Source organism: Dama dama, chromosome 7 (genome assembly GCF_033118175.1).
Source record: "Dama dama isolate Ldn47 chromosome 7, ASM3311817v1, whole genome shotgun sequence".
Lineage (NCBI taxonomy): Eukaryota > Metazoa > Chordata > Mammalia > Artiodactyla > Cervidae > Dama > Dama dama.
In genome coordinates, this window is record NC_083687.1 from 49,589,657 (window position 1) to 49,611,141 (window position 21,485).

The 21,485-nt window shown below is 58.3% G+C and overlaps 1 protein-coding gene across 6 annotated transcripts in view; it reads right to left on the reverse strand.

Moving 5' to 3' along the window:
- Positions 1-5,587: 5,587 nt before the first annotated feature.
- RREB1 (ras responsive element binding protein 1) overlaps positions 5,588-21,485 on the reverse strand; it is a 164,380-nt gene continuing 148,482 nt past the window's right edge. For 5 of the 6 annotated variants that reach the window (XM_061147680.1, XM_061147679.1, XM_061147682.1 and 2 more), the window contains 3 exons: positions 15,501-15,662; positions 9,977-10,777; positions 5,588-8,943 (listed from right to left, as the gene is read on the reverse strand). In XM_061147680.1, coding sequence (XP_061003663.1) covers positions 8,432-8,943; positions 9,977-10,777; positions 15,501-15,662 — 1,475 coding nt within the window. In that variant the 3' untranslated portion in view covers positions 5,588-8,431. The remainder of the gene's footprint in view (positions 8,944-9,976; positions 10,778-15,500; positions 15,663-21,485) is intronic. The other variant, XM_061147681.1, reaches the window with a different exon arrangement.

Sequence of the window (21,485 nt, forward strand, 5' to 3'; positions counted from 1 at the left end):
ATAGTCCATGGGGTTACAAAGAGTTGGACACGACTGAGCGACTTCACTTCACCCCTCGAATTTTCCTGCAGCTTCCAGAATCTCCAAACTGAGCAGGCATCACTTCTGTCTCACAGAGCTGTGGTCCTGGCATGAAGGGCTGCAGACCCACTGCAGCCTGGTGGGCCTGGCTCCCTGCGCTGACAGCCGGTGGCGGGCATGGCGGAGGCCGAAGTGAAGCGGGGCAGGCGGGCACTCCTCCTGTCCTCGGCCTGTGGCTTCCTGCCAAGCGAACTGGGCAAGGAGCGCCCGCTGGTTTCTTATTTAGGACACTGCCTTGGCAGCCAAGAATCGGAGGGGCCGGTTTTACTGTTGTTAGAGAGTAACCTTCAATTTCAAGTTTAAAATTAACCCAGTCCTCCGGCTGCTCCTGGCCGCTCCAGGACCTGGGGGTGGGAAGGGCCCCGGGAGGCCTGACACCTGGGGCGGGGTGGCAGGTGGCATGCCCCAGGGTCCTGCTCACTCCTCGGTCCCTGCAAGGGGCCTTCGGGATCTGCGAGTTGGCAGCAGGAATCTCGGGTGGCTGCGTTCAGGCTGCAGTGGGCACGGGGTGGGGTGTGGGGAGGAGCCCCCTGAGGGGCCGGGGTCCGCCCAGTGCTCCGTCCCTAGGATGGGGGCTGGGCTCATGTGGCCCAGCCGTTCAGCTGGTCCCTGAGCTCCGGAGGGGCCGCAGGGCCCACCCCCTCTGGGCGCCCACCTGCACCCCAAGTAGAGAGAACCTGGCTCTGCCTTGAAGGAGGTTGTGACAGGAGGCTGGGCCGGGGGCCCCCCTGAGCTGTGTGTGTGTGGGGGTGGTCTGAGGGAAGCCGGGGAGCTCACGGGGCCCCCTCGTGGTCTCACCAAAGCTCCAAGGCCACCGCGGGCCGGCCTTGAGCTGGCGGCTCTGGACCACGGAGCAGGGGAGGCCCGCACTCCGGGACCGCTGTCTGCAGGGAGCGGCTGGCTGGGGTTGAGCGCCTGTGCTTCCCCGTCCCTGGGCGGTAGGACGTGGGGGCCTGGTTTGGAGGAGCTAGGGAAGGCCCGTACTCCCTCTCTGAGGCCGCCGCGGAGGGCAGAGACCCGTGGTTCACGGCCTCTGATGGGGAGACGCGCTGCAGGGAGGGGGCGTCCTCAGAGGTAATAAGACCTGAGCGCCTCCCCAGCCTGCGTGTCTGCCAGCAGGTCCTAGGCTGAGAACCCCGTGCATTACCCCATGGGGTCTGCATGGCTATCCCAGGAGGTGGGCAGCGTGGTCACCCCCTCCTCAGCGGGGAGGGAGCAGGCAGGAGGCAGCCTCCCGGCCAGACCCAGCTCTCAGCCCTTCCTGCATCCCCCTGCACCCCAGCACAGGGGCGGGCTGCTGCTGCGTCTTCAGGCAGGGGGACCCCCAGACCAGGCGTGCTGCCTTCCGCCTGCCCCCGCATGAGTTCCAGACGAACACCCCCGCGTCTGAGCTCCTGCCTCTCAAGGGCTCCGTTGCTCCGTTGTGTCCGGCTCCTTGCGACCCTGTGAACTGAAGCCCGCCAGGCTCCTCTGTCCATGGGATTCTGCAGCAAGAGTACTGGAGTGGGTTGCCATCTCCTCCTCCAGGGGATCTTCCCCGCCCAGGGATCGAACCTTTGTCTCCCCGGTCTCCTGCATCGGCAGGAAGACTCTTCACCACCAACACCCCTGGGCTGCCCTGGTGGCTCAGACGGTAAAGAATCTACCTGCAGTACAGGAGACCCAGGTTTGACCCCTGGGTAGGGAAGATCCCCTGGAGGAGGAAATGGCAACCCACTCTAGTGTTCTTGCCTAGAAAACCCCATGGAGAGAGGAGCCTGGGTGGCCTACAGTCCATGGGGTCGCAAAGAGTCGGACTTGGTGACGAAATCACCCACCATTCTGCCTATGAGACCCTCAGTAACAGGGTGTTGAGTAAATTGTCTTTCAAACACGTGATGTTCTTTCTGCTTACACAGGAACCCAGAGCAGCCAAAGTCCCAGAGACAGAAGGTAGGTGGTGGGGGCTGGGGCTGCGGGAGGGTGCAGGGATTTGTGTCTCATGGGGACCGAGGTTCAGTCTGGAGGAAGACTTCCGCGGAGGATGGTGGTGATGGCTGCACCACCTGAATGCATTTAATGCCACAGACTTAAGCTCTCGGGAAAAGGCCAAGATGGCAAACTTTATGTAGTTATTCTACCACACCCAAAACAACACATGGTGTGTGAGAAACAGCAGCAAGAGGGAAGCAGCCCTTAATGCTGTTTCTGGGGATGGGAAGACAGTGAAACAGGCCACTTCGGACCTGTGCTGCTTGGACCTACATTTAAAGGCACGGAGGGGCTGACGGGTTTCCTGGTAGGTCAGGAACATGGACCTTGGAGTCAGGCGAGGCAAGGTCAAGCCCAGCCCACCATTTACAGGCCTTGGCTCCAGCGATAAGGTCAGGGGCGGGAGGAGTGGGGTGGTGATCGGCAGACAGTGAGGGACGTGTTTGAGTCCCTGACCCCTGTCCGGGGACACGATCAGAAGTCAAGGCCGGGGCCACCAGGGTTAGTGTCCACTTGGCCCATCAAAGCCGGTTCTGTCCAGGAAGAGTGGCCAGGCTGCATCGGGAGCCGGACACCCTGAGGCCTCCCCCGCGCCGGGACAGTCCTGTGTGGATGTGGCGCCCGGGGCTCCGGCTCCCTGTGCTGCCCTGGGTCCTCACTCACGTCTCAGGGGAGGACGGGGCAGGCAGGACGGACACCTAAGGAGGATGAAGGCTGGGGGTCAGGGTGGTGGGGGGTGGGGGTCACAGTGGGGAGGACGCTGCTGGCCCTCGGGACCCACCCCAGACAGACTCACGTGGCCCTGGCACCAGCCACTTCCTGGGAACAGGGCAGGAAGGACCAAGGACTCGTTTCCTTTCTCTTCTCTTGGCAAGGTACCCTCTACCGTGCATAAGAAAAAAAAGAAACAAAAAAAGCTTACTTTAAAAAAACAAGTGAAGCCTCCTCTTGTGTGAGTTCATTAGGGCTGACCTCTGAACTCTGACCTCTTGCCGGTCTGGGTTCTGACTTGCCCTCCCCTCCTGTTGGCTCCGCTTGAGAACACAGCCTAGACGGGCCCCTTGTCAACACCCGCCCCCCGCCAGCTCCAGGCCGCCTCCTGGGGTCTCCATGCAGCTCCCCGCCCGCCCTCGTCCTGGACCCCCTCCCCAGTGCACTCAGGGCCCCCCCAGCTAGGACCCGGCCTCTCCCTGTCCACTCCTGCCACAGCGGCTTCTGCGGGGCCAGGCTGCTCCCAGCACCTTTCCCGCGGGGGCGTCCCCAGGCCCGGCCCTCGGGGTGACTTCCTTGGGGCTGGCAGCCCACCGCCTCAAGGCTACTCTGCCCTTGGACTTGGCCTGCCTCTGCATCTTCCCCGTCTCTTCCATTTCCTGCGTCTCACCGTGAAAACCCACCTTCCGCAGGGAGAGGCCTGTCTTGCCTGGCTCCTCGTTCTGCCCCCTCGAGGCCCAGGGCAGCGCCGGGCACACGGCGGAGCCTGCACCTGGCTAACCAGACCCTGGAGAAAAACAAGCAGAAACCGCCCCCGAAGCTCCATGCGGTTCAAGGCCTCGGCCTTGTCTTGACGGGTGCAGAAGCAAAACTGATCTTTACACCTGAACGTCTCTTGCTTCCCCAGCTCTCAGAGGGAAGGTGGACCGGAGGATGGGCTCTCTAATGTGAGGAGGCCGAAGGGGAAGTGGGGCTCGCTGAAGACGGCCTTTGCTTCTCTGGGGCCCCCTGAGCCTGACCGGGCTTCTCTGCAGGGACAGCGAGAAACCCGAACCCACGTGTTTACACGTCACCCGGAATGCAGAGGCTCACGACAGAGATTGCCCTGAGAGCCCAAGTACACAGTCTGCCGGGAACGCCCGCTGTGCAGGGCCCGAGGGCTCCCGCCTGCAGGACGAGTCTTCCCCTCCTGCCTGGGGTCAGCAGGACGCTCAGCCCGTGGCGGAGGTGGGCGCCTGGAGGAGGGGCCCGCAGCTCGCTTCCTGGAGGGAGGGGGTCAGCTCACAACCCCGAGCAGGGGAGGGGACGGGGCAGATGAACTTCATCTCCCCTTCCTAAGGAATGGGCTTGCTCTTCTGAGAGGTCCCATCTCTCGCCTCTGGTAAGCTTCCTTCAGCACCGCCCGGGTCTGTGCCCGACACACAGACACAGACACGCAGAGACACACACACACACAGACACAGACACAGACACGCAGACACACACACAGACACAGACACACACACACACGGACACACACACACACACAGACACACACACACACAGACACATACACAGACACACAGACACAGACACACACACGCAGACACACACAGATACACACACACAGACACACAGACACACACAGACACACAGACACACACACACACACAGACACATACACACACACAGACACAGACACACACGCAGACACACACACACACACACAGACACACACACACAAGACACGCACAGACACACGCACAGACACACACAGACACACAGATACAGACAGCCACACACACACACACACACAGACACACACAGCCACACACACACACAGACACACACACACACACACACACACACACACACGGGCATTTCCTGGAGTCTGCACCCCGTCTTGGGCATCCCATTCCAGAGGGGATGAGCCTGCGCCCTTCACACGACCACGTACGGTCCTGGTTCCCTGGCAGGAACGACCCCATCCGCCAAGAAGCGGGGTGGCTGTCAGCGTGGCTCAGTGACCCCCACGACTGGACAGGTTGGAGGGCTTGCTTCCTGTGAGCTGCGTGTTGTATTACAACTCAGGACCCCTCACTGGATCTCCCCACAGTCAGTCTCCTGAGGCTGGTGTGTGTAATATGGGAGGTGCAGCAGCGGGGGTGGGGGGGTCCCCGACAGCGGGACCTGGAGGCCTGAAGGACCCGAGCACTCAGCGCTCAGAACTGTGACACGGTCACCTTGCTGGAAACATCGACAGCCAGCTGCCCCGAGCCCCGCTTCCGTCCAAGCTGCTTTGAGACCCACTCTGGGCTTACAGGGTCTGGGCCTTGGCCCTTCAGCAGCTTTGTGACGGCAGATCCTGCAAGCGCGGCTTCTGACCTGCCCGTCCCCTGAGCCCTGGGGCCACCGTGCTGTCCAGGCCCCTGCCCTGTCCACAGCTGCAGGTCTGAGTCCTGGGAGCTCTCCGCCCAGGGGACAGCTCAACCCCACACAGCCCGACTGGAGGGGGAGGACCAGCACATGCGTCCAGGGGGCGCGGCCCAGAGACACAGCCCCTGGCTTCAGCTGTTGTGAGTCCCGAGCTGCCAGTGCCAACCACTCAGGGCCCCGAAGAGACCCCCTGGGTGGGCGAGCAGGGACGCGGGCCCGAGGCTGAGAGCTGCTGCCTGGGTGAGGGCTCTTGTGGGAACTCCAGGTGCCCAGCGGGCAGCAAGCAGGCCTGAGGTTCCCCCACTCCCCGCCCAGACGCCCAAGCCCACCCCCCACAGGCAGCAGCGTGGGTGGGGGACGAGCCGACAGGACCACAGCAAATCAGAGGACGGCCACGGGACCGGCAACCTGCCGTTTTTAAAATATAACATTTATTGCTTTTAGATGGTTTGATACAGAACAGCGTTTCTTCTCATTTTGAATTTGGAAGTACTATACAACTGGATACAAAGAGGAACGAGAAGTACCAAAACCGAACTTGTGATTCTCTGTTCATGTGGCATAAACCAGTTTTGTACGTAACATGTAGCAGCAGTTTTTTAAGTTCCCTTTAGAAAAATATGAATTCTACACATTTATTATTGTTTCCTGTTTAATGCATGGGCTGAAATCACCAGGATCAACTTCCTTCTGGAGGAAAGAGAGGAACAGAGCGTGGAAAGAACGGTGAAACTTTCTGAAACAAACAGGCATCCGACTGCCACACAGCTTCCCCGGGGGGCTGGGGGGTGGGGTGGGAAACAGCCTCGGGTTTTTGTTTTCACAGCCGGGAGTTTCATGTAGTGATTGAATCTCAGCATCGTGTTCATAAATCAAAGAGAAAAAACAAAAGAGAGAAACTTGCACCTCAAAAAACTTTTCAGAAGATCCATATATATATATTTCTTTTTTTTTTTTGTAAAAGCCCTGAGAGAAGGAGAAAAAGAATCAAACAAAATGTATAGGAACAAATTAGCTGGACATGCAAACTAAGCTATGATTCACCCAGAGTTTAAACAAATCACAAATTTCACAGTTTAATATTGGGGGAGGGGACAGAACAACAAACAAATGATACATCTTTCAACCTCACTAATAAAATGTGGCAAGACCTTATCGACTACGAGGGTACAGATGAAGGCTAAATAAAGCTTTAAATCAATAGTGATTATTGCGAGCGGCAGCCTTGGCCGCGGTGCCGGGCTGGTTCCGGCTACATCTCACCCCAGCGCAGAGTTAACTCGTGGCTTCTCCCCACAACGTTCCGAGTTTTAGTGTGGAGAGCTGCAAAGGAAAACAAAACACCCAAATAATAATAATAACAACGAAAATAACAACAATCGTCATAAAAAATTAAGGGATGAATGAACTGGTTTTAGGCAAGCACACCACACTTGGTGTGAAGTTGATATGGGGTCAGGGTGGGGGGTGGGGGTCATTGGTTCTGATTCGTCTTCACCTGAAGTAAATAAAACCTCATTTTGAAACTGGTTCACACATCCCTAATACAGTTAAAAATCTTAATATACCTCAACCTTTCTCCTTTCACATGCAAAGATACCGCTTTTTCATCATGTCAAGAACACGCAGCCTCCTTTGAAGTCTGGGCAGTTGGATTTTGGCCACCAGGAGTGGGTGAGGACGTGGAGGCGGGGGGTGGGGGTTCCCTGTGGTGGGCACAGGTCTGAGGACAGAGGAGCCCTGGGTCCCAGGGGGCCTGAGGCACTGAGGCTGGGGGGCCCCGGGGGGTCCTGGCTAGAGGACAGGCCGCTGAGCACAGCCCAGCTACAGTAGGGTCAGTTTCCAGTCACTGCTGGCAGCTACAGTGAGGGGGTCTATTGCCTGAATACGATGCTCACGGAAAGAAAATCCACCTCTGCGCGCCCAGGGGCTCGGGCACCTCAGAAACTAGAGACGTGTTTATCTTCAAGCACCAACCCCAGATTACAGGAAGGTAAACATACACCGATTCTTCCTCTTCCATCTCGCATGTGCAGTTTTGTTACCAGTAGTAGAATTCCCTCGCTCTGCAAAGGATGGGGGGCGCAGGCGGGCGAGGCCTGGGCTGGGTTTGGCAGGAAGACCTGGCAAGCGACAGGTCCTGCCGCCCGGCTTCCCTGGAGGCCCCGGTGCCCACCGCACCTCCTCTCCTCTCCCCTCCCCGCTGCCCCCCGGCACCCCCTGCGGTGGGTGGAGGACTGTGGGGCCCCTGCTGGGTGCTGCAGTCACAGAAGAGAGGCGTGTCTAAGTACAGTAGAAGAGCTGCCGCCCCAGGGGGCCTGGCAGAGGCTGCGGGCGGATGCTCACACGGGGGGCCCGGGCGGGGGCAGCCCAGGTCTCCCAGGACAAATATTGCCCATTTGTTTCTGCTGACTGCAGAGACCAGCAAACTGATGAACTACAAATAATAATAATAATAATAATATTATTAATACATATACCGAAAAGGGTGGGGAGGGGGGAGGAATCAGATATATGACATCTATGCATGTTTTCCGCTGGTTCAGTTGCCAGGGGGACTCTCCTGTCTGGAAACTGTAGCAGTAATGGCATGTCTAACGCTGAGAGAGCGGGAACGTGTACCAGGTCGAAGCTAGAATCTTTCCTGGTTTTGGCTTGAACCAAATTGGAAACCTTCATCAACCACGTCCTGCAGTACACCGAGGACCAAATTACAGCTCCACCATGTAGCAAACAGAAAAAAAAAGTCTATTTGAGAAATGAGCATCTTATCCACATTTCCTCTGGGAATTTACATGAAATTCACATCACTTTCTTCCAGTTATTGGCCATAGGTATCCAAGGGCATGTTTGTTTGTTTGTTTTTCTTCTGTTTCCAGCTCACAGAACAAATGTGACTATCACAGATTCGCAAAAACAAGCTCACACACACCAAGACAGAAGGTAATGCTAATGCTTAAATGAAAAGGTCCTCTCCAAATAATTCATTAAAATATTTGCTTTGTTTTTCAGAAAGTCATTTTGGAAACACAACACCCAGGATGACACCAGGGGCTGTAAGTAGTTAAGGCACTCGAATCGCTGGTGCGGCCCTTCCCCCGCGGTCTGTAAGGCGATGGCACCCGGGGGGCAGCCACCCCCTCTCTCTCCAGCCCCCCAACAGCCGAGGGGCACTGAGGGCACCTCAGGAAGCGGATTCAGGGCGCTTTGCTCTGCTGGCTCTCGTCTGCGTGCTGGGGGGCGGACTGGGTCGTCATTCCAGGCCCAGGAGCGAGGCGCTGTCGGCAGTGGGCAGGAGGGGGTGGGCGGGCCTGCGGCCTGGCAGCTCTAGCAGGTCCTGCAGGAGGCCTGAGGGGCTCTCCCGGCCGGGGTCGCCCTGGGGCGCCGGCTCCCGGGGGCTGCCGGAGGCTGCGGCCCTGGGCGTGCTCCTGCCGGCCGCGGGCTGGCTGGCCCCCGCCGTCCGCGCTGCTGCCCGCTCCTCCCGGCGGCCAGCGTCCTTGGCGGCCAGGCTCTCCCTCCGGCTCCGTGTGAGCGCCACGTGGGCGCTGGCGTGCAGACCCGCGTCTGCCTCGCCCTCCGACGCAGGGTGGGCGCCGCTGTGGGCGGACTCGCTCTCGCTGTCCTCCTCAGCGCGCTCTTCCCGGTCGCTGTCCTTGCCGTGGTGCTTGGCGTGCCGGGCTTTCTGGTGGACCCGCTGGTGGCGCACCAGGCTGTGCTTCAAGGTGAAGGTCCGCTCGCAGGTCTGGCACTTGTAGGGCCTCTCTCCTGCGGAACCGAGAGGGATTCAGGGCTGTGAGGCTGGCTGCCAGCGCACACTGCCAGCTCCGCCCAAGCGCAGCAAAGACCCAAGGGGTGGCATGGTGGGCCGGTCGAGCCCCCCACCCGCTCACAGGAGCCTCCTCTGTCCCAATCACAGCACAGGATGGGGAGCAGGGCCGCACAGAGCGTCTCCTCAGCCGTGGTCCAGACTGCTTTCTCACCCCCGATCTGGGACACAGGCTCCAGACAGGGCCCCGAGGAAGGGCGGCGCGGTGGGCCCCAGGGCTGGCCCCACGCGGAGTCAGAGCTGCAGACGCCCTGCTCCTGGACGCGGAGCAGTTGAGGGAACCACTTGCCCGGAGCCCACGAACACCTCTGCTGGGAGCCCAGTGCAGGGCCACGGGGAGAGGAGGAAAGTGGAGACCAAGACACTGGGGTGTCTTCCTGCTCAGTGGGGCGAGGTGTCCTGAGCACGTCCAGCCCTCCTTTCTATGCAAGGAGTCGCCCCTGCAGGGGGGTTTGCGGCCTCAAGCCCAAAGGTGGTGGCTTCCAGGAGGAGCGAGACTGTGCCAGGGCAGTAAGCAGGTGCCCATCCCGTTCAGCCCCATCAACCTGGCAGCTGCATGGCCAGCCCAGCACCTGCTGGCTGATGGGCACCCCCCGGTGCCTCCCTGCAGATACTTGGGCAACTAGAGCTGGCTGACCGGCACACCCAGGAGTGCCCCACACAAGCCTGGGCAACGAGCCCCGCCCAACGCCTGCCTCACTGCAGCTTCCTGGGCCACCCTGCAGCGGTTCCTGACACCCGTATTCTTCTGGAAGCTTCTAGAAGACAAGGACAGCCACCACCCCCTTTCTAGAGACAGGGTGACTGAGGTGCAGAAGGCAAGAGCAGAAAGCTCTGGAAAACACCACTGCGGCAGCCCGTGGGTGCTAAGAGGACGAGCCTTCTGCGCGCCCTGTGTGCCCGGGGCCGCAGCCGCCAGCTCTGTCCCTGCTCCCCGCACCCCCTCCCCCCGAGCCTGCCCCGTGCCCTCACCTGTGTGCGACCTCATGTGCCGGGTCAGGTCCTGCAGGGACCAGAACCTCTTGCTACACACGCTGCACACCTTCTTCCTCTTATCCGCCTTGCTGGCTGCACTCCTGGGCACGTCTATCTTTGGCTTCTTGTCATCGTCACTCTTCTCCAGGGGTCTCTTCTCGGCGGGGCCCTCCCCGTCCCCGTCCCCGTCCGAGGGGCCCTCAGCCGCCTCGCTCTGCTTCTCCGCCAGGGCGTCGAGCGTGGCCTCCGCCTCGGCAGGGGGCTCGGGGGCGGGGGGCTCAGGAACAGCTGGGGGCGGCCCCTCTTGCTCCCGTGGGGGCGCGCTCTCGTCGCTGGGCTCCTCGCGGTCGTGGGCCTTGCGGTGGCGGCTGAGGGTCCCGAGGAACTTGAAGCTCTTGCCGCACACGTGGCAGGCGTGCTTGTGGTCCTGAGCGCCTGCCTCACCCTCGGCCAGCTTGAAGCCCATCAGCGTGTTGGCGAGGTTGAGGTCCAGGCTCTTGTTGCTGACCGTGTCCTCCTCGGGGCCGTCGGCGGCCTCGGCCGGCTCCTCCTCCACGCACTCCTCCTCCCCTTCCTCCTCCTCCGCGGGTTGCGTGTCCTCCTCCTCTGGCTGCACGTCCTCCTCTGCCGCCACCTGCTCCGCCTCCTCCTGCGTGCCCCCCGGGGGGTCCTCTCGGGCTGGGGCTGCGGCCAGGCTGGGCTCCGACGCGCCGTCCGGGATTGGCGCGGGCGGCTCCCGGGCGGTGAGGTCCAGCACTTCGCTGCCTGCCACCGAGGCCTCTGCGTCCGACTGGCTGTCTGCGAAGCAAGCAAGGGGCAGGCTGAGACCTGGGTCCACAAACACACCCCTTCCGAGGGCTTGCCCGTGACCCACCCCTCGGGGCCTGTCTCCCAAACCCGAGCAAGGGTTTCTCTCACCCGAATCCTCGTCACCCCTTACATCCCCCAGGTGTATCTGAGGTTATTTTTAAAACGGAGCCTCCACGGGGTGCACACACAGGCTGGGGTACCAGGCTGCCTGTGCCCACGACCCCTGCCCTCCCCTCCACCCACTGGAACACATAGGGATGCTCCGGGTCCCCAGGGGCGGGCGAGCGGCTCAGGGCAGTCAGACAGAAAGGACCGCGAGAGGACAGCGGGCGCATTCCAGAGACTCGCAGCGCGAGCGAGGTTGAGGAAGCCGAGCGGGAGGAGTTATTTTCCAGAGCAGAGAGCCGTATACACATGCAGCATACAAAGGACCACCCCCCACCATGGGATCTGGGGAGGGGCTCACGGGACGTGGCCCAGAGCAAGTGCTCGGTGCCTGTGGCCCGCACGCTCCCGCCTGCCGGCTGGTCTCCAGGAGAGCTCGCGGGCAACAGGAGACACATGCACACCTGTCTGCACACCTGCGGGCCCCCTGGCTGCTGTCGGGACCCGGGTAGGGAGCGGAGACGTTTCCTGTCTCTCGACTGGTTCCTACCTGTCCACTCTCCACAGCAAAACCAGATGTGGACAGTCCGCTGGTTTCTATCGGCCTTCTTAAGGGCTGGCCCCCTGGGAACACTGTCGACACCCAAGAGATGACGGTATTGATCAAAAGCACCATCTCCTCGCCATTCTGGTCGAACAAGGTCTTAGCCCCTTTTCCATCATGAGCTCTGACGGTGAAGCTAAAGCTTGCCGAGCCCAACTTTTAACTGCAGATGCAATGGCTGGGGTGCCGCTGCGGCAGCAGGCTGACGGAACCCACTCTTCTGTGGCACTACACGGCTCGCGCCGCCCTCACAAGGCCCGTTCTCGAGCCCGGGTTCACACACCAAACCTGGCCCCCACCGCCGTGCGCAGACCGGCACCACGCCGGCCCAAGGCACAGGCTCTGTGATCTCCCATCCGGGCAGCCCTAGGCCTGCCGCGAAGCAGAGGCATCAGCCCCACCAAGGCCCGCTACACACGGCTCTCCCGCTTCCTTCTCTCCGTTGGTTTCACTCTGACTACGTTTTTGGCAGCCACTGTGCAAATATCTCAGAAGCTTTCAGAAGGAAGCAAGTAATTGTGGGGTGAGTATAAAATTTCTGAGAATAAATGGCTTTTGGCAATTACCCAAAAGATTAAAGACTCCCGAGATACATATATATATATATATATATATATACACACACACAGATACACACATATATATATATATACACATACCTCCACACCAACATCTAGGCCATTTTCCAAGGAAAAATCAGATGCTCATTTTCTTTAATTGCTCAGAGAGCACCTTTTAAATGGATTTTGGTGTAAACTTCAAAATAAAAAAGTACAGAATGCTTGGTTTCCTATTTATTTATTGGTTCAGTGAGTAGTTACACTAAAACCAAAGGGGGGGGGAAGGCCAAGGGGTGTATGTGTGTGTCTGGTTACTTATATCTGTCCCAGTACATTCTAGGCTGTTCCCCTAATCACTGTTTTTCTTTTTCACCAAAAGAACATGGGTTTTTTAAGATTTGACTGCAGTAGAATATATTTAAGATGATAAACTAAGTGAATTCTGAAACCAAACCCAAGTCAGCATACTCAGATCAGCGTTCGGACCGCGGGGCCTTCCTCAAGGGGGGAGATGGAGCTCTCTGAAGGCAGCGGAGGCCAGCTGGCTTCCTCTGGGGAGCTTGGCCGCCTTCTGCCCGACGTCCACCAGGGGGCGTTTTCAGTAGGGCAGCCGGGCCCTTCCAGTTGCAAGCCACTCCAGGAGTTTTCTTGGCAATCCTCCGGCACAATGGACTTAACCTCTTGGGTCTTGTGGCTGCGCAATGTACAAGGTCAGGCCCTACGCTGACCTTGCCCTCCCCAAATGCAGGCGGCTGAGCTGGTGACTTTTGTAAGCCATGCAGCTTTAAACATTTTCTGTTCCTGTCAGCCAGGCCCTTGTTTGACACAAATCTAAGAAAACTGCTAGAGGAAGCAGACAGACTCTGAAGGCACTCGTAGATAAGAACTCCAAAGCTCCTCCCGTGTGAGAGTGGAGACCTCCGCGTCAGGCCAAGTACACGTCTACTGCTTCTGAGGAATCTCATGCTCTCCAACTGAGTTGACAACCTAAGACCTAAATATCCATCTGCCTGGGCAGGGGCGCGTGTGGCGGGGAGGAAGGGGCCTGGCCCATGCGGGCACAGGGGGGCGCTTCAGGGCAGCAAAGGGGGCGACAGTTTCAAAACGTCCATGCTGGGGAGCTCCCTGGATTTGATTGCAGTGGGCCCTGGTTCAATCCCTGGTCAGGAAAGTTAAGATTCCAAAGGCCACACAGCACGGCCAAAAAACCCAAAAAACTTCACGCTCACATTGATTTCAAAAATCACCCACAGGTGCCCACAAACAGGGAGGCTGCGACAAGCATCACCCGAGGAAGACCCAGGAGCATCCTCCGTGGGGACAAAGTGCCCCTCAGTCTCAGCCTGGCTCTGAATGATCAACACGTCCCTTTCAGCTAACATTGCCCCATCCCAGCACTGTCCGCGTTCCTTTGGGGAAAATCTAGGGCACACTGCTGTGAGAGACCTTCTGTGCTTGAGAAAGTCAGACCTACGTTGCAAAACATGTTCTGGGATTTTCAGAAAATGCAACCTAGGCATATAAACCTAGAAATCCCTCAAGAACGGCCTGGGTCGTTTCCTGCCTTTGTGTTTTCATGGTTTTTCTCCAAAGCCTGACTTTTAACTTCATGGGAAGGAGCCTGAGAGAAACCTGCACCCTCCATCGCCCTCACCTGGTTTGAAAAGCTCTCGAAAGCAGCAAACTCCCGCTCCCCGACCCTCCTCCTCTCCGTCTTATCTCTCAGCCCTCTTTCTCACCGCGGACCGTGACCACAATTACACCAAACCTCTGTTTTCTCTACGCTGGTTTCTCGTTACGACTCTCACTGAATTTTCTTTTTCCAGAAGCTTTGTCCCTTAAAGGGAACCGGCACACTCTCCTGGCAGGGTGGGGGTGAGGAGGCCGCTGTGAGACTCGGAAAAACCAAACCCAGGACTGCAGTTTGTAAAACAAGTACCCCCACCGGGAAGACATGGAGCTGCCCCCAGGCCACACAAGCTTCGCGTCTGCAGGAGCCCTGGTTTGGGTGCTTCCTGGTCAAACAGCTCAAGATGCTGAACCCAAAGTGTGCATCGTGGCTGTTACACTTTAAGATTCATCTGCCAGTGTGGGGGCCAAGGGCACCCCGCAGCCCCCTGGGGACCTTGATGGGCTGTGAGAGTGGGGCCAGGCAGAACCTGACGTGGCAGCTGAAACTCAAGACACTGGGAGGGCCGTCCCAGCGAAGCTGCGCCTTGCCAGCCCAGCGGCCAGCTTCGCGGGGTGAACGGCAGGTCACCCAGCACCATGGGCCCTAGGGCAACAGTCACAGCAAGACTCCATGGGCGCCCGGACCCCTCTCCAACTCGAAGATCCCCGCCACTCACGTGGGCCTGGAAGCTGGAAGGGGTGTACCCTCCACCAGGAGAGGGTCTGACCACGGCCAAGGGCGTGGCCAGGGCTGCTCCGGGCGGTCTCACTGGCTGGGGGGGGGGTGTGTGGCCCTAGAGGAGGTTCCGTATCGACTCCCCCACTTCTCTGCGCCCCTCCCTGTCTCTGACAACAGGGAGGAGGCGGCCAGGGGCAGGGGCTAGAGCCGGCCCTCCAGTCCATGCTCACTCACAGAAGAGGGGGACCCGCGCCCCAGTCAGTCTGCAGAAGCATGGGACACAGTGAAACACTAGGAAACACTAGGAAAACACACTTGGGGCGGGAATCTCCTCGGCTTCAAAAAATGGGGAAAAGTCAAGCTTTCGCGATCTGTCAAACTGAACCCACACCTGCAACCACTTACTCAGCACCAGCCAAGCAGCCCCGCGTCTGAGTCACCCACAGGCAGCCGGTGCTTGGTTTTGTTTTGGGGGCGACGGACACAAACCCCCGGCGGCTGGAGATAATGGAAGGTACTGAACAGAGAACATGAGTAAATACAGAAGCTGGAAGGGAAAAGGTGGCGGGAGACGCACGGGCAGCCGTTAATTGCTCTGGAGGGCTGGAGGAAGGAAGCGCGTATCAGCACACGAGAATAATACCCGGATTCGGAGCAAGCGGAGATGGGATTAAAGAAAGGACATGCACAGTGCTTTCTCAAACAAGACCAAGGTTTTTACTGGGAAGAGAGTTATTGAAAAGAAAACACCACGCCTGGCCGGCCCCTCCCCATGGGGGGCGGGGCATCGCGGATTCCTGCAGGACCTTCCCAGCGGGCCCATCCCCGCCCGGTAGGACGCGGCCCCGCTGGGGTTTCCGAAACCACCACCAGCCCAACGCTTTCACATCCCTCTCAGACGTGTTCTACAAAGAGCGGGACTGTGTACCCTCCCGCACCGCCCAGCTCTAGGGGGCAAAGGGCACGAACCGGCGTCTGGGGGGAGGGCAGGGAAGGTCAGACCTTCCCCAGCAGCTGGGACACGCGGGCTCCTGAAGAGAAAGGGAGGCCGGGCGGCTAAGGGCGCCCCTCTCCACCGCCTGGAGGCACTACCTGTGCTATCACGGGCTCCATCACTCTCTTTTGACTGGGGGATAAGCCCGTTTCTTCTCAGGGAACAGGCAGTAACTCCGTGTTTGCGCAACTGGTGTCGTTCACAGTTAGATTTGGTGGAAAAGAAGGCACCGCATTTTTGACAAGGGAAGGGTTTCTGACCTGAATCAGGGGAAAAAAAATACATATTTACCTGGCTTTCTACTGCAGCGAAAAAGGAAAGTCTGCTTCCGCTTCCTTCTCCGGGGATCACTGGCATTGGTTCCCACCCCCCACCCCTTTCAAGAAAATAAAACACATTAAGAAGTATACAGGGAGAACATCAATAACGCAAATGATCATCTTCCCTCATCCTGAGTGGGTAAGTTATTTGTCTTTAAAATACTGAAAGTTAACAATGAAAGCAAGACACATATCTTTAAGTCTCACAATTAAAAAAAAAAAAATCTTACATGATAACAAGAACAGAGGTGAGAGGAGGGGCGTGTGCAGGACGCCACTTGTGCCCACCACCACGAGGATGTCCGTGTGGCATCCCCAGCCTGGCAGCACCGCAGATGGGGGGAACCCAGCGGGATGGAGGGCCATCTTGAACCCCGGGGGGGTCTCCGGGGGTCTGACCTGCCCACCTGGACAGGAAGAGCTGAGTCCTTGAATTCCCAGGGTGCCTCCCGTCCCACCTCTGCTCAAGGCTCCTGTGGCTCTAGCCAGCGAGACGGGGGAGGTTCTGCCCCCTCGCTTTACACTTGTGCCAGTGGGAGATGAGGGGCCAGCAGGGCCGAGTCTCCCCAGAGACCACGTGCTCCACCCAGCACCCCGAGTGTGAAGAAGCTGGGTCACTGAGCGCCCCCCAACCTGCCTGTCCCAGCTGCTATCTGCTGTGACCAGCACCCCCTCCTTCCATTAGGAGTCCTTCTGCAGGCTCCATAGCACCTAATCCTGCGCCTGCAAGGATGGACGCGCGGCAGAGACAGGGCAGAGCATGAATACAAAGAGAAGGAAAGAGGAGGGGGGCCGGGGAAGGGAGGGGGTGGGCTTCAGGGCGCGGGGCTGTGCTACTGTCTACTGCCTCACTGGCATCCTCTGCTTTCCCCAGCTGCCATGTTCCAAGGTCTCAGCTTCTGAGGTCACTGGGAAAAGGCTTTGTGTAGCAACAAACAGTACTCACTGCTGTCTCATGACTCCAGGGCTGCCCTGGTCGGACACACACACACACACACACACACACACCCCGGTCAGACAGACAGACAGATACACACACACACACGCAAGACACAGCAAGCAGGCAGTCAGTCAGCACTGCTCCTTTGACCCGCTGATGGGGGCTGGCCTTCCATTTAGATTCCGAGGCGCATCACCAGGCCCCAGGGGAATGGACAACATGGGCCTGGCGCCCGGGATTCTCAGGACAGGAAGGATTCACACCACCCGAATCCACACACCCCAAGTTTGAGCATCAGCTGTAACCAAAGAAAGGGACGTCCACTGCCTTCTGAGAGATGGTTCCAGACAGCTGATAGAGATTTTTAAACACAGATGTCTAGAACCATCAGAGACAGTGCAGTTAGAAGGACGGGTAAGTGGAATCAGAAACCAGTCGTGTGCGGGGCATCCCTGGGGGTCTGGCGGTAAAGGATCCGCCTGCCAGTGCAGGAGACCGGGGTTCGATCCCCAGTCCGGGAAGGTCCCACACACTGCTGAGCAATGAGGCCCGAGGGCCACAACCATTGGGCCTGTGCTCTGGATTCCAGGGGCCACGCCTACTAGGCCCACACGCCTCGATCCTGCGCTCTGCAAGGAGAGAAGCCAGCACAGTAAGAAGCCAGTGCATGGCGACCAGAGAGCAGCCCCACTCGCTGCGACTGGAGAAAAGCTCGTGCAGAGCAACGAAGACCCAGCACAGCTGAAAACCAAAAAAAAAAGTTACTCTAGGGAGCTCCACATGGGCCCCAGAGGGTGAACAGGAGAACCCATGCTTCACATACCTCGCAGGTGTTTTCTGCTAAATTTATAAAAATGCCCATGTTTAAAAAAAAAAAAAAAAAGTCATGCTTTTTGTGTGAGGACAAGTTGTAAAGCATTTTAACGTTTTCTGTGTGTGTGTGTATACCCTTCAAATTATTTCTTTTCACTAAATGTCGAACCTAATGTTTAATAATTATTCAGGCTCTGTTGTAAGGAAGAAGAAAATATTTTCCCTTTAACATTTCATTCTCCAGAGGCAACAATCACAGTCTGCCTGAGTCAGGCCAGTGTGAAAACAAGAGAACCAGGCCCGAGAAGAAAACAAGTCAGAAGCTGTGAACTGTGATCTGGTTCTTGATTTCAAACAGAGCGGCTGGCTTCTTGCTTCTCCCTACTATATGAGGTACTCTACAACCTCCACACTGGTAAATGCTTCACTTTTAGAGTCGGTTTCAAGAGCCAGGCGGATGTCTCATGATGAGGAAATTCATGCTAAGGTTAAGTTTAGAAACCAACTCAATGACCTGGAAGTATCATATCCAATTAGGAAGATTCCCAAAGTGACAACCAACAGGAGTCTTTAAAAGTCCCCCTTTCACTGCATAAATCACACATTTTAAATAGCAGAGTGCCCTCCAGACTGCATGGACAGAGGAAAACAAGAACCCTTCTAGTATTCTATTGTCACAGTCTTCAGAAAAGCCTTGCTGCCTGGTGATCCGTATGGAAGGTATCTGATGATTTTACCCATTTGGTAACAGTCACAGGAGACTGCATTAGCAGGGGTGTTTCTAAATGCACCTGTAACTACCTTCACAGGTACCTTTGCACCAAAGACCTATGACATCCTTCAACCCACACCCGTGGTGTCGGAACAGTCAAGAAATGAAGAGAGAAATTTTACAAGAGGCCCATGGCGCTGTCTGGCAGGCAGAGCAGGAGGGAATGAAGGGTGAATGCCCAGAGTAAGTGTGATGACCTGGCTTCGCCCCCTCAGCCAGCTCACCATTGCTATCCTGACCCCCGGGTCTCTTTCTTTTAGGATCGGGCAGAAATGACGCAGGGCTGGCCAGGAAGACGCTCTCAGAGCTGCCGCCTAAGAAAGTGAAAAGCAGTCAAATCCCAGCGAGGTTGGGAGCACTCTTTGCAGAGGTGTGCATCCCACTGGGAGCGCTCTCCACACTGAGGTGTGTCATCCCACTGGGAGCGCTCTCCACACAGAGGTGTGCATCCTACTGGGAGCGCTCTCCACACAGAGGTGTGCATCCCACTGGGAGCACTCTCCACACTGAGGCATGTCATCCTACTGGGAGCACTCTCCACACTGAGGTGTGTCATCCCACTGGGAGCACTTTCCACACAGAGGTATGCATCCTACTGGGAGCGCTCTCCACACTGAGGTGTGTCATCCCACTGGGAGCGCTCTCCACACTGAGGCATGTCATCCTACTGGGAGCGCTCTCCACACAGAGGTGTGCATCCTACTGGGAGCACTCTCCACACTGAGGCGTGTCATCCCACTGGGAGCGCTCTTCACACTGAGGCGTGTCATCCCACTGGGAGCGCTCTCCACACAGAGGCGTGCATCCCACTGGGAGCACTCTCCACACAGAGGTGTGCATCCTACTGGGAGCACTCTCCACACTGAGGCGTGTCATCCCACTGGGAGCGCTCTTCACACTGAGGCGTGTCATCCCACTGGGAGCGCTCTCCACACAGAGGCGTGCATCCCACTGGGAGCACTCTCCACAAAGAGGTGTGCATCCTACTGGGAGCACTCTCCACACTGAGGCGTGTCATCCCACTGGGAGTGCTCTTCACACTGAGGCGTGTCATCCCACTGGGAGCGCTCTCCACACTGAGGCATGTCATCCCACTGGGAGCGCTCTCCACACAGAGGCATGTCATCCCACTGGGAGCACTCTCCACACAGAGGCGTGCATCCCACTGGGAGCGCTCTCCACACTGAGGCGTGTCATCCCACTGGGAGCGCTCTCCACACAGAGGTGTGCATCCTACTGGGAGCACTCTCCACACTGAGGCGTGTCATCCCACTGGGAGCACTCTCCACACAGAGGTGTGCATCCCACCGGGAGCACTCTCCACACAGAGGTGTGCATCCCACCGGGAGTGCTCTCCACACTGAGGCGTGTCATCCCACTGGGAGCGCTCTCCACACTGAGGCGTGTCATCCCACCGGGAGCGTTCTCCACACAGAGGTGTGCATCCCACCGGGAGCGCTCTCCACACTGAGGCGTGTCATCCCACTGGGAGCGCTCTCCACACTGAGGCGTGTCATCCCACCGGGAGCGCTCTCCACACAGAGGTGTGCATCCCACCGGGAGCGCTCTCCACACAGAGGTGTGCATCCCACCGGGAGTGCTCTCCACACAGAGGTGTGCATCCCACCGGGAGCACTTTCCACACAGAGGTGTGCATCCCACCGGGAGTGCTCTCCACACTGAGGTGTGCATCCCACCGGGAGCACTCTCCACACAGAGGCGTGTCATCCCACCGGGAGTGCTCTCCACACTGAGGTGTGCATCCCACTGGGAGCGCTCTCCACACTGAGGCGTGTCATCCCACTGGGAGCGCTCTCCACACAGAGGTGTGCATCCCACCGGGAGCGCTCTCCACACAGAGGTGTGCATCCCACCGGGAGCGCTCTCCACACAGAGGTGTGCATCCCACAGACTCCAGCCCCCACGTGGGTGTTGGTGAACAGAGGGTGGGAGAGGTAGGTTGGATCCAGGCTGGCAAGAAAGATCAGTGAGACCAACCACAAGGAAGTGGGCGAGGCCAGGGACTAGGACTGGCAGAGCTGGAGGCACCTCAGCCTTCACAGGGTCCTGACGCTCCATTTCACAAGAAGGAAGTCAGGTGGGGCTGAAATGAACCACTTTCTGGCACTGTCTCTTCTACCTGTAGCCTGAAAACACATGGGATGCTCACAAGGGGGAAAGGCGGAAACCAGTGAGCCATCTTCTGAAGAGGCAGCACTGATCAGGCTGAGAAGGAAGGAACCAGGGTGGCCCCCTCACCGAGACACCTTGGGCCAGCAGAGGAGCGGAAGGAGGAAGGAGCTGTGAGTGGAGACCGCGCTAGGACATGAAGTGCGCCAGCCACGCCAGCTTCCTCCTGAGACTCGGTTCCTAGAGCCTGAGTCACGCAGAGAAACGGCTGAGTCCACATGTCCCTTGCCTGAGCAACAGCGAGTCCCCCGCTGGACACTCACTCTCTGGGCTGCTTAATGCTGCCTGTTTAGGTGGCGGGATGCCCTGGAAACATGTCTGGGAGACCCCGTAGAGATGCTGGAATTCCCTGTTCCTGCTGCTGAGCACTCTCTAAAATCACTAAGCAGCTTGATGTAGAGACTGCCTCTGGAAGCCGAGGCTATGAAACAGCAGAGGATGGTAAGTGAGCCCACGGGGCGCCAGCCTCCACCCGGGCCGAGGTGTGTGACTAACATCATCCTGTCAGCAGCTCGGGGTCCACAGCCGTGCTGCACCTTATCTCAAGCCACCTCCCCATCCTGCATGTTGGAACGGGTCAGGACACACACGCACCCCACATCCTCAGGCAGGGCAGGGGCGGCGGCAGGGGACCTGGCCAGGCTCCCAACCTAGGACCACCACTGAACACCTGCAGGCAAATCACTCAACCCACCCTGAGCCTCGGTCTCCTCGGGGCAAGATGGGGAAAGCGTGGCCCTCATGGCCCATCACCAAGACCAGCTCTGGAGGGCTGCTCCACCTCCAGAGGCAAGGCCCGCGATGCCCACGGCAAGAACACAGGGGAGACAGATGGGGAAAGACTCCCGGGGAGCGCAGTGACTGAGCAGGGAAAACAAGGTCACGCCTGCCCCCACCCGCCCCGTCTCCCGCTCCCCTCTTCCCTGCTCCGTGCCCACACCTCTAAATCTTAAACCAAGAGGACGCCTGGGCGCTCGAAGGAAACTCCTACCAGATGCCTGTAGAGACTTGGCACAAGTCTGGAGAGGAAGTGCCGGCCACATGGTCC